General features: G+C 34.1%; 2 protein-coding genes and 1 long non-coding RNA gene across 6 annotated transcripts in view; 2 read left to right on the top strand and 1 right to left on the bottom strand.

Annotated features, from left to right (window-relative positions):
* LOC109067271 (outer dense fiber protein 2-like) overlaps window positions 1-3,376 on the bottom strand; it is a 9,178-nt gene extending 5,802 nt beyond the window's left edge. The window contains exons 1-7 of one of the 3 annotated variants that reach the window (XM_042778797.1): window positions 2,910-3,376; window positions 1,907-2,023; window positions 1,607-1,711; window positions 1,300-1,437; window positions 456-643; window positions 239-377; window positions 1-103 (exon numbers count right to left, since the gene is read on the bottom strand). The exon at window positions 1-103 is cut by the window's left edge and continues 23 nt beyond it. In XM_042778797.1, the coding sequence (XP_042634731.1) occupies window positions 1-103; window positions 239-377; window positions 456-643; window positions 1,300-1,437; window positions 1,607-1,711; window positions 1,907-2,023; window positions 2,910-2,912 (793 nt within the window). In that variant the 5' untranslated portion in view covers window positions 2,913-3,376. Of the gene's footprint in view, window positions 104-238; window positions 378-455; window positions 644-1,299; window positions 1,474-1,606; window positions 1,712-1,906; window positions 2,030-2,909 lie in introns of those variants that run through there. The other 2 variants (XM_042778796.1, XM_042778795.1) reach the window with 2 other exon arrangements.
* Window positions 3,377-4,172: 796 nt separating this feature from the next.
* LOC122149278 (protein FAM219A) lies at window positions 4,173-18,101 on the top strand. 2 transcript variants are annotated; one of them, XM_042778784.1, is made up of 6 exons: window positions 4,173-4,408; window positions 8,731-8,830; window positions 11,005-11,107; window positions 12,366-12,446; window positions 14,044-14,119; window positions 14,718-18,101. In XM_042778784.1, the coding sequence occupies exons 1-6, from the start codon at window positions 4,349-4,351 to the stop codon at window positions 14,874-14,876; spliced, it is 579 nt and encodes a 192-aa protein (XP_042634718.1). In that variant the 5' UTR covers window positions 4,173-4,348; the 3' UTR covers window positions 14,877-18,101. The 2 variants fall into 2 exon arrangements, with proteins under 2 accessions (XP_042634718.1, XP_042634720.1); XM_042778786.1 differs by having other exon boundaries at window positions 4,175-4,408; window positions 14,044-14,098.
* Window positions 18,102-18,348: 247 nt separating this feature from the next.
* Window positions 18,349-21,429, top strand: LOC122149279. The gene is made up of 4 exons (XR_006162911.1): window positions 18,349-18,767; window positions 19,921-19,999; window positions 20,172-20,280; window positions 20,403-21,429. It is a non-coding gene; the product is annotated as an uncharacterized LOC122149279 (long non-coding RNA).
* Window positions 21,430-22,162: the final 733 nt, after the last annotated feature.

Below are 22,162 nucleotides of genomic sequence, written 5' to 3'. Positions count from 1 at the left end.
GTCTGAGGGCTCTGTTAGTGCTCTCAAAAGTCTCCAGCTTCTGCAGCAAGAGCTCTTTCTGTCGGGCCAAGAGCATTGAATCTGATCCTGAAATCTTTTTTTCCTGGACAAAAGTATAAAAAAATATTTTTAATGCATATCTGTTTCTGACTCTTTTTTCAAGACAAGTTAGGATAAACTGGTTTCAACTTTCTGAAAAATCAATTTAGAATTGTTTTGAAAGGTGTATTTTGCTCACACTCGCACTCCTGGACATATGGCTGACTGTTTCGCGCAGGGCCGACACCTGCTTGGCAGCTGCACTGCTGTCCATCTCTGCTTCCAGCAGCTTCCTGAGTAGAACATCTTTGTCTGGCTGCAAACTGTCCCTCTCTAATCTAAACAAGAAGAAATGATTTCAAATATATTTGAAATGTGTATACATAATAACAAAAATGCCATTGTTTTCATCATACCTCCCAAAATCATTCCCCTCCAGCATCTTTTCCATGGACTCCCGCAGACGGGAGTTCTCCTGCTCTGTGGCCTCCAGCTCCCAGGCGACCTCTGCAAGCTCCTCCTCCTGCTCAGCGATGACACGCTGTGATGCACTCAACCTCTCCGACTGACGCGATAGCAGCTGCTCTTTCTTACGAAGCTCCACCTGCAAACACATACATCACACACTTTTATTTGTTTCACATGTGTAACGCATTAACTATTATGACAAACTATTCAATCGGCTATGTGTGTGTGTGTGTGTGTGTGAGAGAGAGAGAGAGAGCAAAATAAATATATTGTTATAATTTTGGGGTCAGCAAGATTTATTTATGAAATTAACACATTCAATTTATTCAGCCAGGATGCATTAAACTGATCAAACATGACAGTAATAGTTTCCACCAAAATTTTAAGCAGCATAACTGTTTTCAACATGGATGATAATAATAATAAATGTTTCTTGAGCACCAAAGTAGCATATTAGAATGTTTTATGAAAGATCACGTGACACTGAAGACTTCAGTAATGGCTGCTGAAAATTCAGCTTTGACAACACAGGAATAAATTACATTTTATACTATATTAAAATAGAAAACATTTTTCTACGTTTTAATAATATTTCACAATTTATTGTTTTTACTGAATTTTTGATCAAATAAATGCAGCCTTGACTATTATTACAGACAAAACCATAAAAAAAAAAAATCTTACACACCCACTATAGTGTTGTGTATATATGTGTTTAAACCGTTTGTTTCTAATTGCTGAATGAATTTTTCCTGGGATATAATTCTCTATTTTCGCTGAAAGAAAACTCACCTCATTTTTCAGAGAGCTGACCTCTGTCATCAGGCTGTCAATCTTCCTCTCGTACTGACTGATGCGTCCATGCAGTACCTCTTCTTCATCAGTGGAGAGATCTTCTATACGGAGAGGAGACTGGGAACGTTCTGGTTCCTGTGGAGGTGTTATCTCCAGACAATGAGATGGACCCTAAAATATACATAAACATAATAATCTGAAATAACACAATATTGATTACTTCTACAAAGTACTCCATAGTGTGCATTATTTAAAATGAAATATGCACACACAAATGGGAATGTATTTGTAATATTTGACGGACCTCCCACTTAAATGGGGTCTCTCGTGTTGAGACCTTGCCAGGTGGGATCCATGGGACCCTCGTCTTCACCTTAGCAGTAGAATGCAAGCTACTTTTTGTTTTAACCTGGAACATAAAATACATGCATTGTGAGAAATGGGTCTCATGGATCTTTGGAGTATTTCTAAGCAGCATTAAAATAACTGAAGCTGCACATGTCTGTAGACATTTCTTAATTCTTGTGTAATAATCATTGTATTATATATGCAAGGATATTTTGAGCATGGGTGTCTATGCACAGACTGCAAGCTGATGTTATACCTGGGCTGTCTTGGTAGGGCTGCATTTTGTGCTCTTCTTCACATGCACATGCACAGGTATGGTCTTGTTCACATGCACATGCAGAGGTGGGGAAGAAGAATTTGTAGTTGATTTTCTCTGCATAAAAAAAGGATAAATATCAATAAACGTGCCTATGTAAATTCATTTTTCTAAACCATCCAGATTGTAAATTGTTCAACATACTGCTAGAACTTAACCAAGCAACATACAATCCTGTACATCATATCAACTACCTATTTAACATGTGATGCATTGTCATAATTATTAATATACACAATCTACATCATTGATATTAATAATTATTAATAATTAAAACTGCATGTCTGATGATGTAACAAATTTAAAATAACAAAATAAATAAAAATGGGTACATAAACACACATAAGCACATTTTTAAATAAATATATACCACTTGATTTATTTTTGTATTTTATAATAACATTAAAAATTCATACAGTCATACAGTTACACACTAACTACTCAAGTAAGGTACCAGTCTTTGTATTTGGATCAGGAAACACATGTCTGAAGTATCATTTTACTGATCACACATCTTCAGGTCATGTTTCAGAAGACAGTACTAAGAGGTAAACCGAGACAACCACAACAGACACTCTTATAATCATGACTGACATCTGGCTTAATATAAAGGTGACAACAAATTCAATATGCAAGTATATTCAATATATCCACCATTACATCATCAATGGATTCAGAAGTGAATGGAAGCCAACTAGGACACAGAGCTAGAAGCTAACAGGCAATTAACCTGCTAAGAAAGCAGAAACTAGCTTTCACGGTACATAAACACAAACACGGCGATAAAAGAATGAAACAGACATCATGAGTAAGACAGAGAATCTGCAAAGAGAGCAGGAGAATTGTCCATCAATCAGTAGAAGTAACTCATAGTTTGAAGGCGTTTACAATACAAAGTCGTTAATACATAAAGTCAAACGTATTTATTTGCAAACCATCTTACCATGCGAAATTACAAACATTCAAACGTCGACACGGGTAAAATGTACATTAAAATAGTTGCGAACTGCTTTAGTTTTCCTGTCATCCCAGAGTCTCGAAACCCCATTCTTCCGGTGGATAATCGGTCTTTAATTTGATTGGCTGCTCCAAAAGGTTTTGTTGAGAGTGCGTATTCGTGATTGGAGGAAATCGCCTGTACGCTGTCTATAGCAACGGTGTCCCTAGAAACCAAGCCTAACAAAGGCCCAAGCCGCATGTGTTGTCAAGGAAACAAACGAAGCTTAGAATATCTGTTTAACGACATTCCATTAATCTTTGTTCGACCAGAAACTATAAACAAGTTGTGGAGGAGCTCTCTATTAATTAGTTTCAGCATCTGTTAATAAACCTACGCTGGTGAGCCCACAAATTGGCTACAACAACATGTGAAAACGTGAAGAAACCCTAAAAACGGAGCTACCTTTCAAAATAAAAGCGTTTCACCAAAATTCCTATATGCGAATAAATAATTAAATACATTTTAAATAAATAAATAACTTTTATATTCATATTATTGTTTAAACCAATGAATTGTAAAGTAAAATTAATAAGTAAATATAAGTAAAACGTATCAAAATGTTCATAAATTTTTTTTGTTGTTATTATTATTGTTATTATTATTATTGTACTTATAATTTTTTTGACTATAATGTTTTACACAATATAAATAATGCTCATATCTCATCTTTAGCACAAAATCAATGTTTGCTGCAGATCGCTGAAGAGACTTGACTGGATTCTTGTGGAGGTTGTTTCAAAATAAAAGTCATTCAAAGGCGTAATTTGAGCAAAGTCTAAATCCTGCCTAAAACACCACAAGATGGTGACAGCGACACTTGTCTTTCAAAGTTTCATAAAAGCTGACACATGCAAAAAAGTGTTTTTGTTGAGACTAACAACAACAATGTTGCCACTTGACTTTTTTTTTTTTTTTTTTTTTTTTACCTGATTTACAAATACAAAACAAAACCACAGTATTTATCACAATAAACAATTTATTTATATAAACAATAATAAACTATATAAGTAATATTTTAGCACTTGTCGGAGTATTAAATTATTATGGTATCAGTATCTGCACGATTTTCATATTTCATTTGCCAATATTTGCTGTGCTGCTTTTGATCTGCCAATCTATCTTACCTCACAGGAGCTGTGGGTTTCAGGCTCATTAATTATTCATCTACACGTCATTATGGGAGGGGTTCCGGACCCGGAAGTCAAATGTTGCTGTTGAGTCACCCCTGACTGGTAATAGCCAGATAGCAGAAAACAACAAGAGATGATGCTGGAGAGCTCGGCATCTTTAAACCATTCCAGAGAGTGAATAAATGCGTTTTTCAATTAGGATATCACCTTGAGCATTTGTGCTTTACTTTACAAGACTAACGTTTTATCAAAATGATGGAAGAAATTGACAGATTTCAAGTACCACCAGTAAATCCAGAGATGAAGCTGCTGGTAAGTGTCACTCTCACTACATGGAGAATAACAGTGTGTACCCACCTTTACAGGTTGTGGGAAATGAAACCGTGTGAGAAGATAGTAATTCTGTATTACCTAACTTAACCTGGCTCACAAACGCTGGTACATTACCAGATGTCATCTAGGATCGGTAGTTTTTTTTTTTTTTTTTTAGACAAAACAGACATATCCAACTATATGTTGACATGCCAGTTGTCATGATGGTACTGACATTAACTCCGTTGTGTTTATATGTTCGTAAACCTGCCTTAATTAGACAAAATAAAACCTTTCACAAGTTATATATGTGATATTATTTTTGACTGACAGAAATGGCTGTTTTTTTTTTTTTTAATGAATCTGAGCTTTTTAATGAATCGGTCACCCTAAACCCACCCATCTCCACCCCTAAACCCACCCATCTTACCCCCCCTAGACCCCCCATCTTACCCCCCCCCCCAGACCCACCCATCTCCACCCCCTAGATGTGGATCCAACCATGCCCCCTGGATCTTGTGTTCTACAGTGAGGGGCTACTAAATTAATGAGCTCACACTTATATCATTTAAGTAATTATGTGAAATAAAGTAACTTTACAAAACCGAATAGCAAAAATGTTACAAATTAACTGCACTGGAATGTTCTTTTTGTGCCAATGTTAGGTCCACACGATGATACATAATTATTTTAAGCTGAAACTGAATTTGAATTTGTACATTAAATACAATTAAAAATAAAATAACAGTTAGAATAATTTGTTAAATAAACACAGTGCTGTAGAATTTAAGCACAAGGACGATAATTACAAACAATACAGGGCGGAAAGTACTTGACTTGAGTTGATTTGAACTCGTCAACCCAATCAGACCGTAGTAGCAGACACATACATATTGAATTTCCTAAATGTCTTATTTTTTTTCAGAGCTTGCATAAACACATTGATTTCTAGGGAAGTAAATATGTTTTCATTCAGTTAGTATGCATGCATTATCTGGTTGGATTGAAGTGTGCGCTTTAGAATATGCTGGATTGGTGAGATATGGCCCGGAGTGATAATGCCATTATTTTTTTCATTGGTGTGCCACTATTCCCAAAGTGCCAAAGACCCAGCTGTTACCCTACACAACAAACAGTGCTTTCTTATGCTAATTCATTCTTCTGTGGGCAGAAAAGGAAATAAACCCATTGCAACATAGCTCCTGTTTTTCAGAGAAGAAAACTCCTTCCTTTTAGGGATTTACTAGTTATTGGCTTTCGGATTTGTTGTACTCATCACCTCCATCTATAGAGAGATGAAGATGACAGCCTATTAGGTCACATAAATAAGTTTAAAAAAAACCCCACAATGACTAATTTTAATTTCCGTTTGACGTGGATAAAAGGAGGGCAGCAATGACAGTAAGCTGCCACAGAGTCAGTTTGCGTTGACTAATTTTGCCAAGTAGGCCGTTTTATCAGGAACTCTAGAACAAAAGAACAATTCATTTTCTAGAATAACATTCCTGTCAAACAAACATTGTCCTATAAATCAGTGGGAAATTCATCCCTTTTATTCTATATAATTAAATAATAATATATATAATATATTTGTTAATAATTATATACACATATACATACATATACATATATCAGTTGGTTATTGTTGGTTATCTGATTAACCACTGTCACCTGGTAGTCACCTTATAGATCATGCTTTGCTGTGATTGGTCCAAAGTACATCTTGCCATGTTATCCCACCAATCCTTTTCATCACCTCAGCTGTGTTTGCATTCACCCATCTTCATCTACATCACCAACATGCCATATTGATATGACTGACATCCATATAAAGATCCTGGAGTTCAGATCATAAGGTCCCACATGATGCCATTAATCTATATTTAATCTAAAATCTTTACTGATGTTAAAAATTGACCCTCACATTGACATCCATTTTAAAGTCCTTAAGGAGAAACATTAGTCCATGTGAGAGATTTAACATGAGACCTATAGGTGTACAGTGTTTCAATGGAAATAGGATTGTCATAGTAATCTTTTTGTGTGTGTGTGTGTGTGTGTGTGTGTGTGTTTCTGTGGATGTGTGAGTTTTGCACTGCTCTAGATCAAACAGACTTGCTTATGTGTTTCAGTTCCTATAGATTTCTAAACACTTTAATCTTGTGACAACGTTCTAAATCAGCTTTAAACAATGAGACCAGATTTTAGGGTTGCATCAAATTGGGTTCTGTAGTGCTCGGAGGTTCCTCTTCTCTTGGTTTTCTCCAGTAGATCTTGCATAAATTTCACAGGCAGTTGTACATGTAGCTGGTGGAATATGCATGACTTTGATGTTCTTCTTTGTGGTGTTGCTCTGAGATTTGTGTAGCCTGTGTAGTCTAACAAAGGCTGTCTGGAAAGCTCAATAACATTGGCTTACTCAACAAAGTCCTTTGTAGACCACAAAGTACAAATACAAATAGCATTTTAAAATTTATGTTGATGTGAAGCATTACCTCCTTGCTTTGAAGGTGTGTTCTGATGCTCGAAAAAAATGAAAATTATAATGTGGACGAGCAACAGCTGGAGATAAAGATGAATGACAAAATACTTCATGCCCAGCATATGATAAGATGCTTTAGGAGCTTGATGGTATCCTGCTGGGCTATTACCCACAATCCCCCACTGGTCTCTTTATCTGGTGCTGAGCTTAAAGGGTTTGTGAGAGCCCTGCCAGGCCTGCAGCTGGCACTATGCCACGACTGAATCAGTGGACAAAGAGGTTTCCTTCAACAACAAGTCTGCTTCATGTTTGTTCCACAAATGGAATTCTTTATGATACAGGTCATTTTTTTATATATCCGGTGACCCCTCCAATGGTTTTAGCATCATTTAGTTATTGCTAACATGAGCTAAGCATTTTGTCTTTTGGCGGTAGTTTGACGTTTCAGTTAGTCATCTGGTGTGTCATGAACTGCACCAAAAACATAGCATTGCTATAATCGCATGGCTCTAGTGGCTCAAGATGACGGACCAAAGACTCTCAAATGGCCACATGGGCCGCATCCAATGAAGGCAGGCTTTTTTTTGGTCATAATAGGCACTCTGTTGGCAGAGGCAGCTTGGGTGTGCTCTCAACATTTCCTCCAACAAGCTCCCTCTGTTCTGCCTCTCCCCATTTCGAGTGATGTCACAGAGCACTCTGACCCTACGTATTGAAGGCTGGAGCAACAAAACATGCCTGGTGTCATGCGAGCCAACTATACAGGAAGTACCGGCCGGTTACTATGACAGCTAGAATCTCTCTCCTTCATCCATCTCTCAACCAAGCAGCTGTGCAGAAAAGAGGCTGTGGAGAAAGGAGGGTGTGTATTGGGCCAGACTTTTTTTTACAACCAGTCCGATTTTTGCCGTCTATTTTTATTTTTTTATCACCGCACTGAGCATGGTTGGGGTTTTGTACCAGAGAGAGCGCTTCTACGTTACATTGTTTCAGATTTGGAAGGCTTTTCTAGATTTGCACTCTTAAAGGGGTCATATGATGCTGCTAAAAAGAACATTATTTTGTGTATTTGGTGTGATGAAATGTGTTTATGCAGTTTAAGTTTAAAAAAAAAACATTATCTTCCACATACTGTACATTATTGTTTCTCGTCTATGCCCCGCCTTCTTAAACGCGTCGATTTTCACAAGACTTATCTCTCTGAAAAGCGAGGTGTGCTGTGATTGGCCATTTATTCAGCGCATTGTGATTGGCCGAATGCCTCAAGCGTGAGACGGAAATGTTACGCCTCTTAACATATTGTGATGCCTTGTCCGGCTGGAGCGACGAGACATAAAAGTTAAAACAACACTATAAACATGACATAAACATGATTTCTAGTCATGTTTTCTTTTGGAAGGCAAAAACAAAGTAGATTCGCTTTCTCAATGAAACAGCGTCAGCGTTCTTTCTTTGCGTGAACATCTGGGCGGCGTTATGCAAATCTTCCCACATACTGACGTAGATATGTGGGGGTGTGTTAGAATGAGCCGTTTCAGGGGGGCGTGGACGAGTCTCAACTTTTATAAAGAATATCTCTTTGGATTTGAGACTTTAGTCTTTGCAACTTTACAGATCTTCTTTATTCACCAAGAGCTTGTAACACTCCAAAGAGAAAGGAAAAATTGGAATTGCATCATATGACCCCTTTAAATCATATCGAAACCACAGCTTCCTCAAAATCCATTTGTCAACTAGTCAGTTTTGGAAATGTATAGTTTTGCATATTGCTAATATCTAGCGTCTGCACTTGGGAACATAGTGTTGCATCTACTGATAAGTGTGATTGTGTTTTTGTCAGGATCCTGCAGCAACGTCCACTTTGGAGGCTGAAACAGGAACAAGAGAATCAGAGTCAGTCGCCATCAACTACAAGCCTTCTCCGCTGCAAGTGAAGATAGGTAAGGCACTTTCTCATTCAGCCAATGATCTGAATAACATGCCATATCGACACCAGTGTAATTTGTCCATTGGAGTGTAAAAACGACTGGACTGATTTTCCCACTTGATACTGTGATTGTGAAGCATACGGTTTGGAGCGAGAGCTAAGAAGTGATTAGCAGTAGGCCGTGTGAAATGGATGACTGTGGTTTTTGATAAGCAGGAGTGTAATGAGTCTTCAAGTCTGAATGGTTCTCTCAGGTAAAGTAACTACAGCTTTTCAAATACAATTTTGGAGCTCTTTTGGGCTTTCCTTTTCTGCAAGGAAATTTGAAACATGAGCAAAATTAATTTCTGTGTAAATTGCAAAAAACATCTTTATGTAATTTGTCAGGTTTCAAAAGCACATAAATAGCAATCCATATTTTTGACCATCTTTTTGAACAAGTTTTAATGCTCAATTTCATTTGAAGCAATCTACTTTGTGTAACTTGTAATAATTTAATAATAAATGTAATCATTTAATAATCTTTTGGAATTTGGTATAATGCAAAATGTATACATTTATAATAAATAGCCGTTATATAATTAATCAACCATAACATTAAAATAATTATTGGCCATTTACCAAAAAAACAACAACAACAAAACATAACGGTTACCAACCATGTAGTGTTATTTTTCGTACTGTTACAGTATAAATAATTAATACAATTTTATTTTTATTTTTTCAGATTTAATTTTAATGTTTAAGTTTCATTTTGCTGTGCACTTTTGTTATTTTTTATTACATCTACATTTCTATTAAGCTTTAATTTATTTTTATTTCAGTTTTAGTAATTTTAGTACTACAAATAATTTCAGTTAGTTGCCAAAACCACATTTACCGGTTTTTGTTGAAGTTTTTAATCTAATATTTATATTTTATTTTATTGCAGCTTCGTTTCAATTATGTAAAGAAATTTTTCATAATTTGAAATTTAGTCATTTAGCACTCAACAAGAGAGCAATGATATGCAAGTGCTATAACAAGTCTCAGTTAGCTTAATGCAGTACACGTCGTAGCAAGGTTTTTTTAATTATATAATAAATAAAAAGAAAACCAATAGAGTAGAAAAAGAATAGAGCAAGCTAGTGTTAGAGATCTTTTTTGCTTTTAATAATTGTATAATAAATAAAAAGAAAACAAATAAATAGAATACAAAAAGATTAGAGAAGCTTTTTTTAATAGAAAACAAGCAGTTAGTAAATTAATAAAGTGCAAGTCTAAAAGGGGCAAGTTTTTTTTAAAGAAAGAATTAGAATAGAGAGTGCTAGAGTTAGAGGGTCAAATAAAGATGGAAGAAATGTGTTTTTTAATCTTTTAAATCTTTTTTTTATTTGTTACATTTTAGTCTTAATTAACAATAACAACACTGCAACCATAACTTTAAAATTATTATTGGACATCAATTTTATCCCAACAACACCAACAAAAAAGAAATATTATCAACAACAACAAAAAAATAAATATTACAACACCTACAACCCCCCCCCCCAAAAAAAAAAGAAAAGAAAAAATTTGTAGGTCCTATTTGATTTCCAGAAAGAAAACTTTTTCCCCCCACTAAAAAAAGACAGTTGCACTGGAAAATTGCACAGGAAAAAAACCTGCCTGCATCTGTTCACGTCGCTTTCTGTTGAGTTGTGATCTGTTAGGGCATCCAGAAATACAGCAGTTGCTGTTGTTAATTAAATTTCACTTTACAGTCCTCCCTCTGACAGCCTTATTACTTATAGCACCGCAGAGAAATCTCCCACACACACATGCAGGCCAGCGCGTGTAAGTCACGCAGAAGTCAAGCTCAGACTTCACGCCTGAACAAACTGTTCTCCAGCCAGAGAACCACGCAGAATGGAGAATATTAATAAGACTGTAGTCTCAACGCATAATAAAACTTTGTGTGTTGCCATGGTATTTATCTGGATTCAAAAGAACACAGTCAAAGTGTAACTGCAGTTATAAATGTATGCATGGAAGACAGTCTTCAGTATGCAAATGGCTATGAGAAGGAAGACCAATACCGATTTCCTATGCAAATATTATGATCACACCATCACTGTTGGTTACGTTTTGAATGCTGAACGTTCTATCAATGTAAGTCAATAGGAGATTTACAAAATGTAATTTGTTTCCAATTTGTTCTTTCGGTAGAGAAACAGCGAGAGCTTGCGAGGAAGGGCTCGGTGAAGAATGGAACTGTGGGTAGTCCAGTCAATCAGCAGCCCAAGAAAAATAACGTTATGGCCAGAACAAGGTGAGGTTTGATCCACTCTCATTTTCTTGAAAAATAACTACTTTCTTACCAAACTCTCAAGTAGTTCTTAAAAGAAACATCTGCGTATGAGAAACACCAAATATGTTTTTTTTTTTTTTGAAAAAATAAATGTATAGCCTCATAATAATGGTTGATTTGTTTAGTACATCAAAATTTGAACAGCAACAACATCATATAAATCCCAGCAGCTTTATATAAAGGCTTTACAGTCTGTGAATGTTAATTAGTGTTAGTGCAGTGTGGATGAGGACTTCTGCCATCCCACCGTTCCCTAGTGCCCTGTCAGGATTAGTTCAAATGCAAGGACCCAACCGCAGGCCTGGTTTAGAGCACAGCTTTAGGCCTGAAGATTAGCTGCACACAGGCCTGCTTACTCTAATATCCAGAGGGCCAGAGATTAACTTCAGCTTTTGTCCCAGAGATGAGGAACAAAAGATGTCTAGCGCCGGCTCTGGCTAATGTTACAGGGTTTAATAATGTTAAACTCAGCCATGCCTCTTATTTATTTGATTTCCCTTGCCAGATTTGTCCTAGTACTTGGGAAAAGATTTGGGAAAAGTGGATATTAAAATTAAAGGACAATAGTTAAAAATAAAATCAAAAATGCTGCCTTTTTTGAGGGTTTCTAATATTCAAAGAGATATAATTTAGATAATATTATATTATTTATATTGCAGTAATATTTTTATATTACTGGTATTGTGCATGTGGATAAAAAAAATTAAGAACATTTTGGATTTTTATAATTTGATTTTTGTTATAAATCAAGTATCATCTTATCAGTTGTTTACAATCTGATTTTATATTTTTTATTTTAATAATTAATATATATATATACACACACACACACACACACACACAAACAAACAATTTTATTATGCTGATTTTTTTTCTTAGAAATAGTATTAAAAATACATGAGATGGAAGAATTGTCACTAGTGATCTCAGACTTATGTATACTAGTTTATATATATCGACCATCAGCAACACCGCTGTCTAGATATTTGTAAAAAAACCAAAAAAAAAAAAAACAACAACAACCTCTCACCATGTCAAATCAGTCACTAATTTGGCAGATGATCCCATAAGAACTTTTTCTATAGGAACCTCTCTCTCTTTCTCTCTCTCTCTCTCTCTCTCTCTATAAAATGTGTCTACATTAATATTCAAGCATAGACGTACATGTTTGATTGAACTGGTCTGACAGTCTCTTCCATTTTTCCTACTCTCATTACAGGTTGGTTGTCCCTAATAAAGGCTATTCATCCTTAGACCAGAGTCCAGATGAGAAGCCACTTGTAGCACTGGACACTGACAGGTATTCACACTAAAAACTCCATTCTATTATTCTCAGGGAAGTGCTCTAGAAATCGTCTGTGAATATTTCAGAATGCTTCACTTCAAGGGAAGGATTAGAATGTATCAAACGACGAGAGATGGAAATAAATCCTCTAATTAAAGCTTTTTGCCATTTTCCTAGCAGACGCAACGCCAGCCATCGCCATTAAAAAAGAACCTGACATTTAATCAAAATACCAACTAATTTTAAAGCGACTAAAGCTGGTGCCCTTCAGACTGGTGTGAGGAACTGGCAAAGCATAAAAGATTAAAAATTAATATGCTTTCCTTAAGGCAAAGCTAGACACTTTAGCTTTGGCAAAATGAAGCGACATTTGCTTTTGCAAAAAAAATAAAAATAAATAAATAACATGGTCATCCATCACAGCAGAGACTCTCATTAAATAAGAACAAAATTGCCTAGTCTTCTTTTCAACACAAAGAAAGATATTTTGAAGAAGGTCGGTAACCAAACAGTTGACTGTAGCTGTTGGGTTTCCAATATTCTTCAATATATCTTCTTTTGTGCTCAACAGAAGAAAGAAACTCATACAGGTTTGGAACAACTTGATTGTGAATAAATGATGACAGAATTTTTTTATATTTTAGTGAACTATCCCTTTAAGCATTCCGGACTACGACATGCCTTTAGTGCAGAGTCACCATTAACAGTGTAATTCTGGCCAGGATTTGTCTTGTCTCTTAAGTTTCCAGTCCTGAGAGTTGGAAAAAAGCAAGAAAACATGTTTGTTGACAGAAGTCCAAAGCACCTGAAATCATCGGTGGGGTTTGTGTAGACTACAGCCTTCTGTAATGAGATGTGTCACAGTATGTGTTCAGCCATAATAGTGTGGTTGCTGTTCAGTTCAGATGATCAGGCACAGCATGCAGCGTTTCACACAGATGGGTCTCTTAACTTAATTCTTTCCGTGCTGCCAGCTGTCTGCTGGTTCTCTGAGACCTCAGCTGCCTGCAGTTGTGATTAAGTCATGTTTTAGGTCACCCATCCTTCATTGTCTCTCTCTTTCTGTTTTTCCATATCAGCCTCGCTGTATGTAACACTCATTCCCTGACATTTAGTACATACACCCACTGTCTGTCACATGTTCAGGCGCTTTGTCCATCACACGCTTGTACTAGTTGCTGTCATACTAATATTGGAGCGCTCAGCTTCATTAAAACAACTTGTAATTATCGCAGCAATCAGCAGAAGGCTCCAGATTGTCGCTGTTGATTTTTCCTGATAAATTAATTTGACTGAAATGTCATCTTCACGGTTTTCTCTCCCTCTTGCTGATTTTTTAATTAAAATAAAAATCTCTTTTGTAATGATAAAAATGTGTCTAATATTACTAAAAACATTATAGGTGGAAACCGCATGTTGAAAAATAAACAAGGGAAATCAGCATTCAATATGGAAGCTAAATTTGATATACTTAAACTGTTTTTTTTATGTCTTTAAGTGAGTCATTTCTTCTTGGAATTGCTGCAGAAAGGCTAATTTCATTGGTCTGTGGCTGTTTATCTGAAATTAAGGTGCCCATTTGTGACTGTGTACTTTGTTTTGTTGTTTTTAGTGACGATGACTTCGATATGTCCAGATATTCATCATCTGGATATTCCTCAGCCGAGGTGAGATGTCTAAATTACCAGGTACTTATGCAATGAAATAAAGCCACTTAAGTATTTGAACCCTTTGCCATCTCATTAGACTTGTCTCTACAGTACATAGTTAAAATAAATCATTTGCTAATTGAGTAGAAACTTAGTAAATATTTATTTTATTTTATTTTACTATTTTTATTTTATTTTATATTTTGTTTATTTTTGTATTATGTTTTATTTTATATATTTTTAAATACATATTTTTTTTTTTAATTTAATTTAGTAGTTTAGTTAAGTCATCACAAATCTTTTCTAAAGTGGCATTGTATAATGTAATATTTTAATGGTTCAGTTCACCCAAAAATTGTTTGTGTATATATATATATATATGTATATATATATATATATATATATATATATATATATATATATATATATATATATATTTACATCACTTTATTTGATGAGTGATATATAAATAAATATGTGTGTGTGTGTGTGTGTGTGTGTGTGTGTGTGTGTATATATATATATATATATATATATATATATATATATATATATATATAGGTAAATTATATTATTTAAACAATTTTAAATTCTCTAATAACTAACCATTTTGTTAAATTGTGTTCTTTTGCCACAGCAAATAAACCAAGACTTAAACATCCAGCTGCTGAAGGATGGCTACCGATTGGACGAAATCCCAGATGATGAAGACCTTGATCTCATCCCCCCCAAATCAGTCAACCCCACCTGCATGTGCTGCCAAGCCACTTCCTCCGTAGCCTGTCAAATTCAGTAACCCCAGCTTCCCTTGAACCCCTCCTGTCCCGAGCCTGTGAGTTAAGCTCACTGTTAGCACCCTCAGCATAGATTAACTACTAAAGAACTTAAAAACAATAGAATGGGTGTATTAAAATTAACATAAAATAGGGAAAAGTAATGAATGAAAATGCACAAGTATGTCACTGTCTTTGGTTCCTCCTATGGTAGGACGTATCATCACCAGAGGGCACTAGAATTAGGCGTGTATAGCTGTAAGATGCATCGAGGTGTATATAAACGCATGGTGCAACATTAGAAGAATACAGCTCTTTTAAAATGGAACAAAAATGAACATTTCACACTACAGTTTTCCCAACGTTTTTGTCTTAAATACCCACACAGTTCATCAGGAAGGGCCCCTTTACACCAAATCAGAAATGTTTTCCTTTTCACTTATATAATGCGTATTTAAAAATGATTAATTTAAAGAGCAAGAGTATCTTTTGGCAACCCTAATGATTTTATTTTTATTTAAACTCCTACTAAGATTTTAGTTTTTTTTTTTTTTTTTGGGAATGATTGCTCTAGAATATCTGCCTTTGTTTAACTGATGTTCTTAGGACAGATGTGTTTGTTTTGTAATGAAAGGGAGTGTATAGTGACCAGGTGAATTTGTTTCACAGATAATTTAGATTGCATACGTACATATTAATATATTATATGTAGCTTTGTAGCACACACTAATAAAGGGAATACTCTTAAATTGAGATATCCATACGGAAGACACCGATCTGCTACGAGATTGACAGCAGATGTAATTAAGTCAGGGAATTTCATTGAATAATTGAGATGTGTTTACTAAGAGACTTTATTTTTTGAACATTCTTTTGTGTTCAGTGTTTCGGTCAGTGTTGCTGCACACAAACCCAACGGTTAAACTGGATTAAAGGAACTTAAATGTTAGTTTTCAAAGATAAACTAAAACTGTACCTCTACATAAGACTCAAGATAATTGGGTACAGTTTTCTGATTCATTTCTGACAGCTCTTTGTTTTGAGAATTGTCGCGATGTATTAGGAGGGGAAGAAAGCTTTTATTGATTTACTTGAAGAAAATAGCAGCTGCCAGATACATATCCCATAATCTCTGTCCTTAACAGGATAAAAATTCTATACATTTTTTTTTATCCGATTTCTGTCAGAATGCACAAAATGTGTTGCTTCTTTATTTTAAAGATGGAAAGGTTGTGAAATGCCTATGTCCAACATTCAGAATGTTGCCAGAAATCAATTTGACACTTTTGTGCTCTCGTCTTTATAGTAATTTGAAAGTTCAGTACCATTTTGTCTGACATTAAGTGTAGTACTCTGGAACAGGTTGCTGTTTCTCTTCAATTTGATGCCTTTCCTTACAAATGTCTTTAGAAATTAATTTCAGCTGTTTGAGTCAGTGGCCAAATCTATATTATTTCTGTTAAAAACAACAACAACACTCAGAGTATGAAGTTCTTTGCATCTATTTGAATATTGTACTGTTCTCTACAGTATTTCTGTTTTCTTTTTGTCTTGCAACAGTTGTTTGTTTTGTACATCTTACAGAGCACCTTATCGTCTTGCGTGTACATCGTCACCCAGTTGCCATTGCCAGCTGTAATTAAGTGCCATTGCACCAAGCACATAACCTAGTAACACTCCAGTTTTCATCTGATGTGGCAAATTAAGAGAATTTATGAAGGGAGATTACAATATAACAGAATAGTAATCTAATATTTCGTTTTTTGTTTATACACTATTGTTCAAAAGTTTGAGGTCAGTAGGATTTTTCTTTTTTTCTAATAGCTTAGTAGTGTTTTTTTTTTTTTTTTTTAGCAAAAATGCATTAATTTGGCAGTGAAGACATTTATGGCGTTAAATTATTTCTGCTTCAAATGACTGCTTTTCTTTTGCATTTTCTATTAATTAAAATCCTAAAAAAAAAAAAAAAAAAAACATTGTTTCCACCAATTTTTTTAATCAGTATAGTTTCAGACATGCCATAAAAAATAATCGTATAATTCAGACATTTTTTTTTTTTTGCAATTCAGACTTTTTTTCTTGAAATCTCAAGTTTATTTCCATCAGTTCTGGCTTTTCTTCTCAGAAAGTCTGAATTGTGAGATAAAATGTCACAATTACCTGTATTTTTTATTTTGAATCCGGTGGCGGAAACAAGCTTCCACAGTTTTCATCATTGCCATCAATGAATTACTTTTTAATATATATATATATTAAAATAGAAAACAGTTATTTTCCGTTATAATAATATTTCACAATATTACTGTTTTTACTATATAAATTCTGTCTTCAAGAATCTTGAAAGATCTGATATATGAATTGACAAGCTTTTTGTTTTGATTATTGTGGATCGGTGGATCATTTTGAAACTCCTTCAGAACAGTATGCTGTTACATATTTTCTTTTTACTGCTTTTCATATGGATACAAAAATGCAACAATGCAAACTCCCCAAACCTATATCCCGAAATGCTTACATTTTGTATTGATATGCAGGCAAGTATTTCATACTCCACTGCCATATAGAGGTGCATTCACTGTTTTTGTGTATTTCATGGTGTCATTGACACCAGCATGAGCATTACACAAATGTTTTCATTTGCCAGTGCCAGTGTTTATTTATTCCACAAGAGAAAATATCCATTTTTGGCCATGTTTCAGAGTGGTATAGCCCTTAGCGTAACACAAACCTACAAAATTCCTGTTCAGTAAACTTACCATAGATATGCACAGTAGATGGAGAATTCTGTGAGTTTGGCAAGTTCTCTTAAGCTTGCCATTTCTAAGCTTTCATGGCACTTACAGATGTGCCGTACGACTGACTGATCTGTGTAGTGATGAATGAGGAATCTGTCATCCGCTGTGCCTCTGCTTTGGTTCTTTGGTTCAAGATAAACACTCACAAACTGTTGTGTAACGCCTAATAGATTATCCGCTTTCTGTTACTACACTTAAGTAGACTATGCCTTAAGTCTTGCTATACAATGGGTCATGTTATTTATTGCCAGTGGTATGTTTTTAATTTATTGATATTCAGGATTTTTTTTAACATTTAGTTTTTTGTTCTATTTTCTTTCCTACATTTTCCCCCTTCTGTTGATAAATATGATTGTAAAGACATGAACAGTTTCCATGCCAGTATTTAACAATGTTGTTCTGTGTAGTGAATCATATCAGTAAATACAATTACAGTAAATTACAATTGCAACACCCTTGTCCTGCGTATTTTTATGCATATGTATGCCACCAGAAAAAAAGTTTTGACTCATTGGCAGAATTTATATACTGAATTTGAATATGAATTAGAAAAATTTTTATGAAATAAAATTGTATTTGTTTAAAGTATTTTTAAAACTTAATTTATTATTGTTGTTGGTGTTATTATTATTATTATTATTATTATTATTATAGCAGATAGTGAAAAAAGCAGCCAGCAAGTATCCAGCAAACATATCAGCCACTCTGAAGAAGGAGAAAAAAATAAAATAATTTGAATTTGTTAAACATTTTTGGTCACACATTTATTTCACAGTTCTGGTGATATGAGTATTATTTTATACTAATAAAAAGAAACCGGCATGAGTAGGTGTGCCAACTTTTGACTGGCTCTTTCCTGTATTCAACTATATTTCTTTCAGTTCTGGGGTTTAGACTTAAAAAACTGTAACAACTGGAAAGAGGTGTGGAAGTGTTGTAGGTTGTGTGGGATTGGAGGAGAAAACTGATTAGCCTGCTTTAATCCCGTCTGGGCCAGATGGTGCACTAGGCTTACCTTCGGGCCTCTTTTGTCCCAGCTATGCTTCAGGCATCACATCCTGCTCAGAGCACAAGACAGATTGTTCTTTCACACTGAGGAAGATCTAACGTAGATTTTGGGTGAGTTCCAGTCTCAGACTAGGACCATGTTGGGCCTAGTTCTGCTATGATATTTTATTACATCTACTGTACTTTTAATCAAGTTTTACACATGGCAGCAAATTTCAATATAATTAGTGTATTGAAGTGCTAAGGTTGTAGTCAATACTCAGCAATTATTGTTATTGCTCATTACATTGTGTCTATATTCTGCATGATTAAAAAACTTAAACCATGCATAAAATTAGATCTTTTTGATAAAAAAGAGGCTTTTTGCTTTTAGATGTATTGCTATTTGTGTTTAAAACTAATTCTGGCATTTAATAGTTAATTTGTATGGAAATGTAAATATTTGAAAGAGATTTTTATGCCTGATTATTCTATAGATCAGGGATGTGAAACTTTACAGGCACAGAAACTGCCATTTTAAAATACGTTTTTGATATTTTAAAATATGAATTAAACAATTATTGCAGTTCATTTTACATGTTAAAGTTCATTCAAGTAGTAAGTAATTTTATTAGAAGTGTGTACGGACACTCAGGAGTCCATGGATTCTAAGGATTCACACACTTGGAAAAAATAGGTTTATTGTTGTTATTAATATTCTTTCTTGCATTATTCATAGACAGTTTTGAGGCAAAGATGGTTGTAAAGTCAACCTGAAACAGCATTAACAACCCTTTTTTACATTAGTAATATGATGCATTTCTAAATGAAACAGAATATTCTTAGAAAAAGATCATGTAAATAGGGTTTAATTAAAATCCCTTATATTAATAGTTGGATCCAGACAGTGGTATTATAGTTTTATTTTTTCTCTATATATTTTTTTTCTATTTTTATTATTATTATTATTATTATTTTCATTTTATCTTCCTTCAGTTACTTTAGTTTTTGTATTTTCCAGTTTCTACATTCAGTGTATTAACTTTGTATATTTGTTTGTTTTTGTTTTTTTTAGTTTAGTTTAGTTAGTTTAGTTTTAATAATAATCCATGTATTAAGAACTAAAATTAAATTAATTCATTTTATTTTATTTTAAAAAGAGTTATTATGAAATCTTTTAAAAATGAAATTGCATTCTAGTGTCATTTTTTTTTTCTTCTTGGAAATAGTCTTTTTTTTTATTTAGTGATTTTTATTTTCTTCATTTTATAATTCACTTTTTTAGGGTGAAGCCTGCCGCCTTTGACCTGTTTTTGGGTGGCTGTATAGCTGGATACCTTGGAGTAGTTTATTATGCAATCCAGGTGAGCCGTGGGTAATGTATACCAAACTAATTAGAGTGCTGGGGTCAGTATGCTAATTATACCTGCATAGGTTGGAATTGAAAGTCTATCAGTAATCTAAATCTGTAATCCCATATTTCTTTAGTGTGCTTTGGTTAATTTGTTTAAATATTTTTTTTCTTTTTGTTTGCAGAACTTTGCCAATGTCTACACTAAACTGAAAGCAACTGTGAAAGCCAAGTACCAATAAACTGGAGTAAAGCAGACATTGCACCAGAGACAACACAAGCAATTAAATGCCCGTGAGGACTGAAAACTTTTGGAATTCATGTCTTGATTTTAATTGTGTTTTATAATTCCCTTGCAGTCTCTTCTGTTTCTGTTTGATTCCTTTTTTAAATTAAATATCATCTCTCTCTTTTAGAATTGGCGACTTTCATTCTCATTCTGCAATCAAAAATCCTTCTGGAACTTTACTGTATGTTTACACTTCGGTCATTAAAGGGAAAGAGACAAAATTAGATGACTTCCCATGTAAATATGATGTGTCGGGAATAGAACGGATCTCAAGTTTAAAAAGGAACCTGATGCCAACTAAGAGTGAGCAGATCTGTGGCCTGTTCAGTGTGCCACTTATATTGTTAAACAGTGTGCCATCTTAATCATTGTTTCCGGCTAAAATATGAGTTCTCTATTCATACTAGTGCTTTCTCCAGTGAAAAAGGCATCTCATCTCAATCAGGAGAGGAATATGCACAGATTAAGCACTGTTTAGAAGCAAAATCAGTTCTTAAACAAATATGTTGGTGGATTTTATCATGATTTATGGGCTCATGTTTTGACCAGAAGTGAGAGTTTACAATTAAAACAAGTTAATGATAAATTTGTTTCTTACAAATTCACATTATTTCACTTCACAAGATGTTAATTGATGGACTGCAGTCACGCAGATTACTTGTGAATTATTGTGATGTATTTATCAGTTGTTTGGACTCTCATTTTGACAGCAGCCATAGGTTATTTCTCTATGTGAGTGATTATTAAAAAAGTAGAACTTGACAGAAACCGTTCTTGAGACCCATTTCCTGTTATTATGTATGTATGGAATGTTTTTCCCTGTGGAACTTTCTGAGTAACCGCAATGCTGTTCTGTGCATAATAGGTCGCTGATGGAATATTTGTTGGTACAGCTACAGAGGATATTTTGTGTGGCTGACACTGACTGTGTATAAGTGCCTAATGCTCAGTTAAATGACTCTCTTGATTATCTCTTATGAATGAAGAACTCCTTTCATTCACACAGGATTAGTCATTCATTACTGTCATCCAAAATATCATATCTAGAATGACATTAGTAAATTCCCCTAATGTATCATAGTTACTGTGGAGTCTAATGTCTGCACATTTATGGCTGTAGTAGCATGAGTCATAGACAGAAAAAGGGAAATTGACTTGCTTTCAGCAGTTTTGGTCTTTTTTTAAATATAATTTTATTTAGCAAGGATGCAATGAGTTGTTCTAAAGTGACAATAAAGAGATTTATAATGACTTAAAAGTTTTCTAAATCAAAGAAATGCTGTTTTTTAAATGTTTTATTCATCAGACAAACCTGATACACTTATCATGCTTAACACAAAATTATTAAACTATTTTCAACATTTCTAAATTTATTGAGCAGCAAATCAGCATATTAGAATAATTTCTGAAGGATCATGTGGCACTGAAGAATGGAGTAATGATGCAGAAAATTCAGCTTTGCCATAACAATAATAAATTACATTTTAAAATAACTGAAAACAGAACACAGTTATTTTAAATTTTAATAATGTTTTACAATATTACTATTTTACTGTAAATTATGATTTAAATAAACATATAAAAATATTACATTTATTTCTTGTTATTTAGTTTGAAGTAACTTTTTAATTTTTTTTTACTAACTTATAAATTTTTTTTTTTCCCTTTTATATAATTAATATGGATATTTATTTTTATCTTTAAAGTGGTGGAATGCTTATTAAAAAAACTAAATCTGTAATTTCTTTCTTTTTAAAAATGTATTAATTTAAATTTTTATTCTTATAATCAGTATTAATTATATTAATTATTCTGCCCAGACAACAAACAGATAGCACCTCACCTGTTAAACTCTCAGTCAGGTCCCACTGAACAGGGGCCACAAAA

Source organism: Cyprinus carpio, chromosome A21 (assembly GCF_018340385.1).
Source record: "Cyprinus carpio isolate SPL01 chromosome A21, ASM1834038v1, whole genome shotgun sequence".
Lineage (NCBI taxonomy): Eukaryota > Metazoa > Chordata > Actinopteri > Cypriniformes > Cyprinidae > Cyprinus > Cyprinus carpio.
This window is presented reverse-complemented; position numbering and strand designations above follow the sequence as displayed.

Excerpts from the sequence above, each read along its gene's own strand:
- LOC122149278 (XM_042778784.1), top strand. The coding sequence starts at position 4,349 with ATGATGGAAGAAATTGACAGATTTCAAGTACCACCAGTAAATCCAGAG. Across the intron at positions 12,447-14,043 it reads GTAGCACTGGACACTGACAG|TGACGATGACTTCGATATGT; the intron begins GTATTCACACTA and ends TGTTGTTTTTAG. Across the intron at positions 14,120-14,717 it reads TGAGATGTCTAAATTACCAG|CAAATAAACCAAGACTTAAA; the intron begins GTACTTATGCAA and ends CTTTTGCCACAG.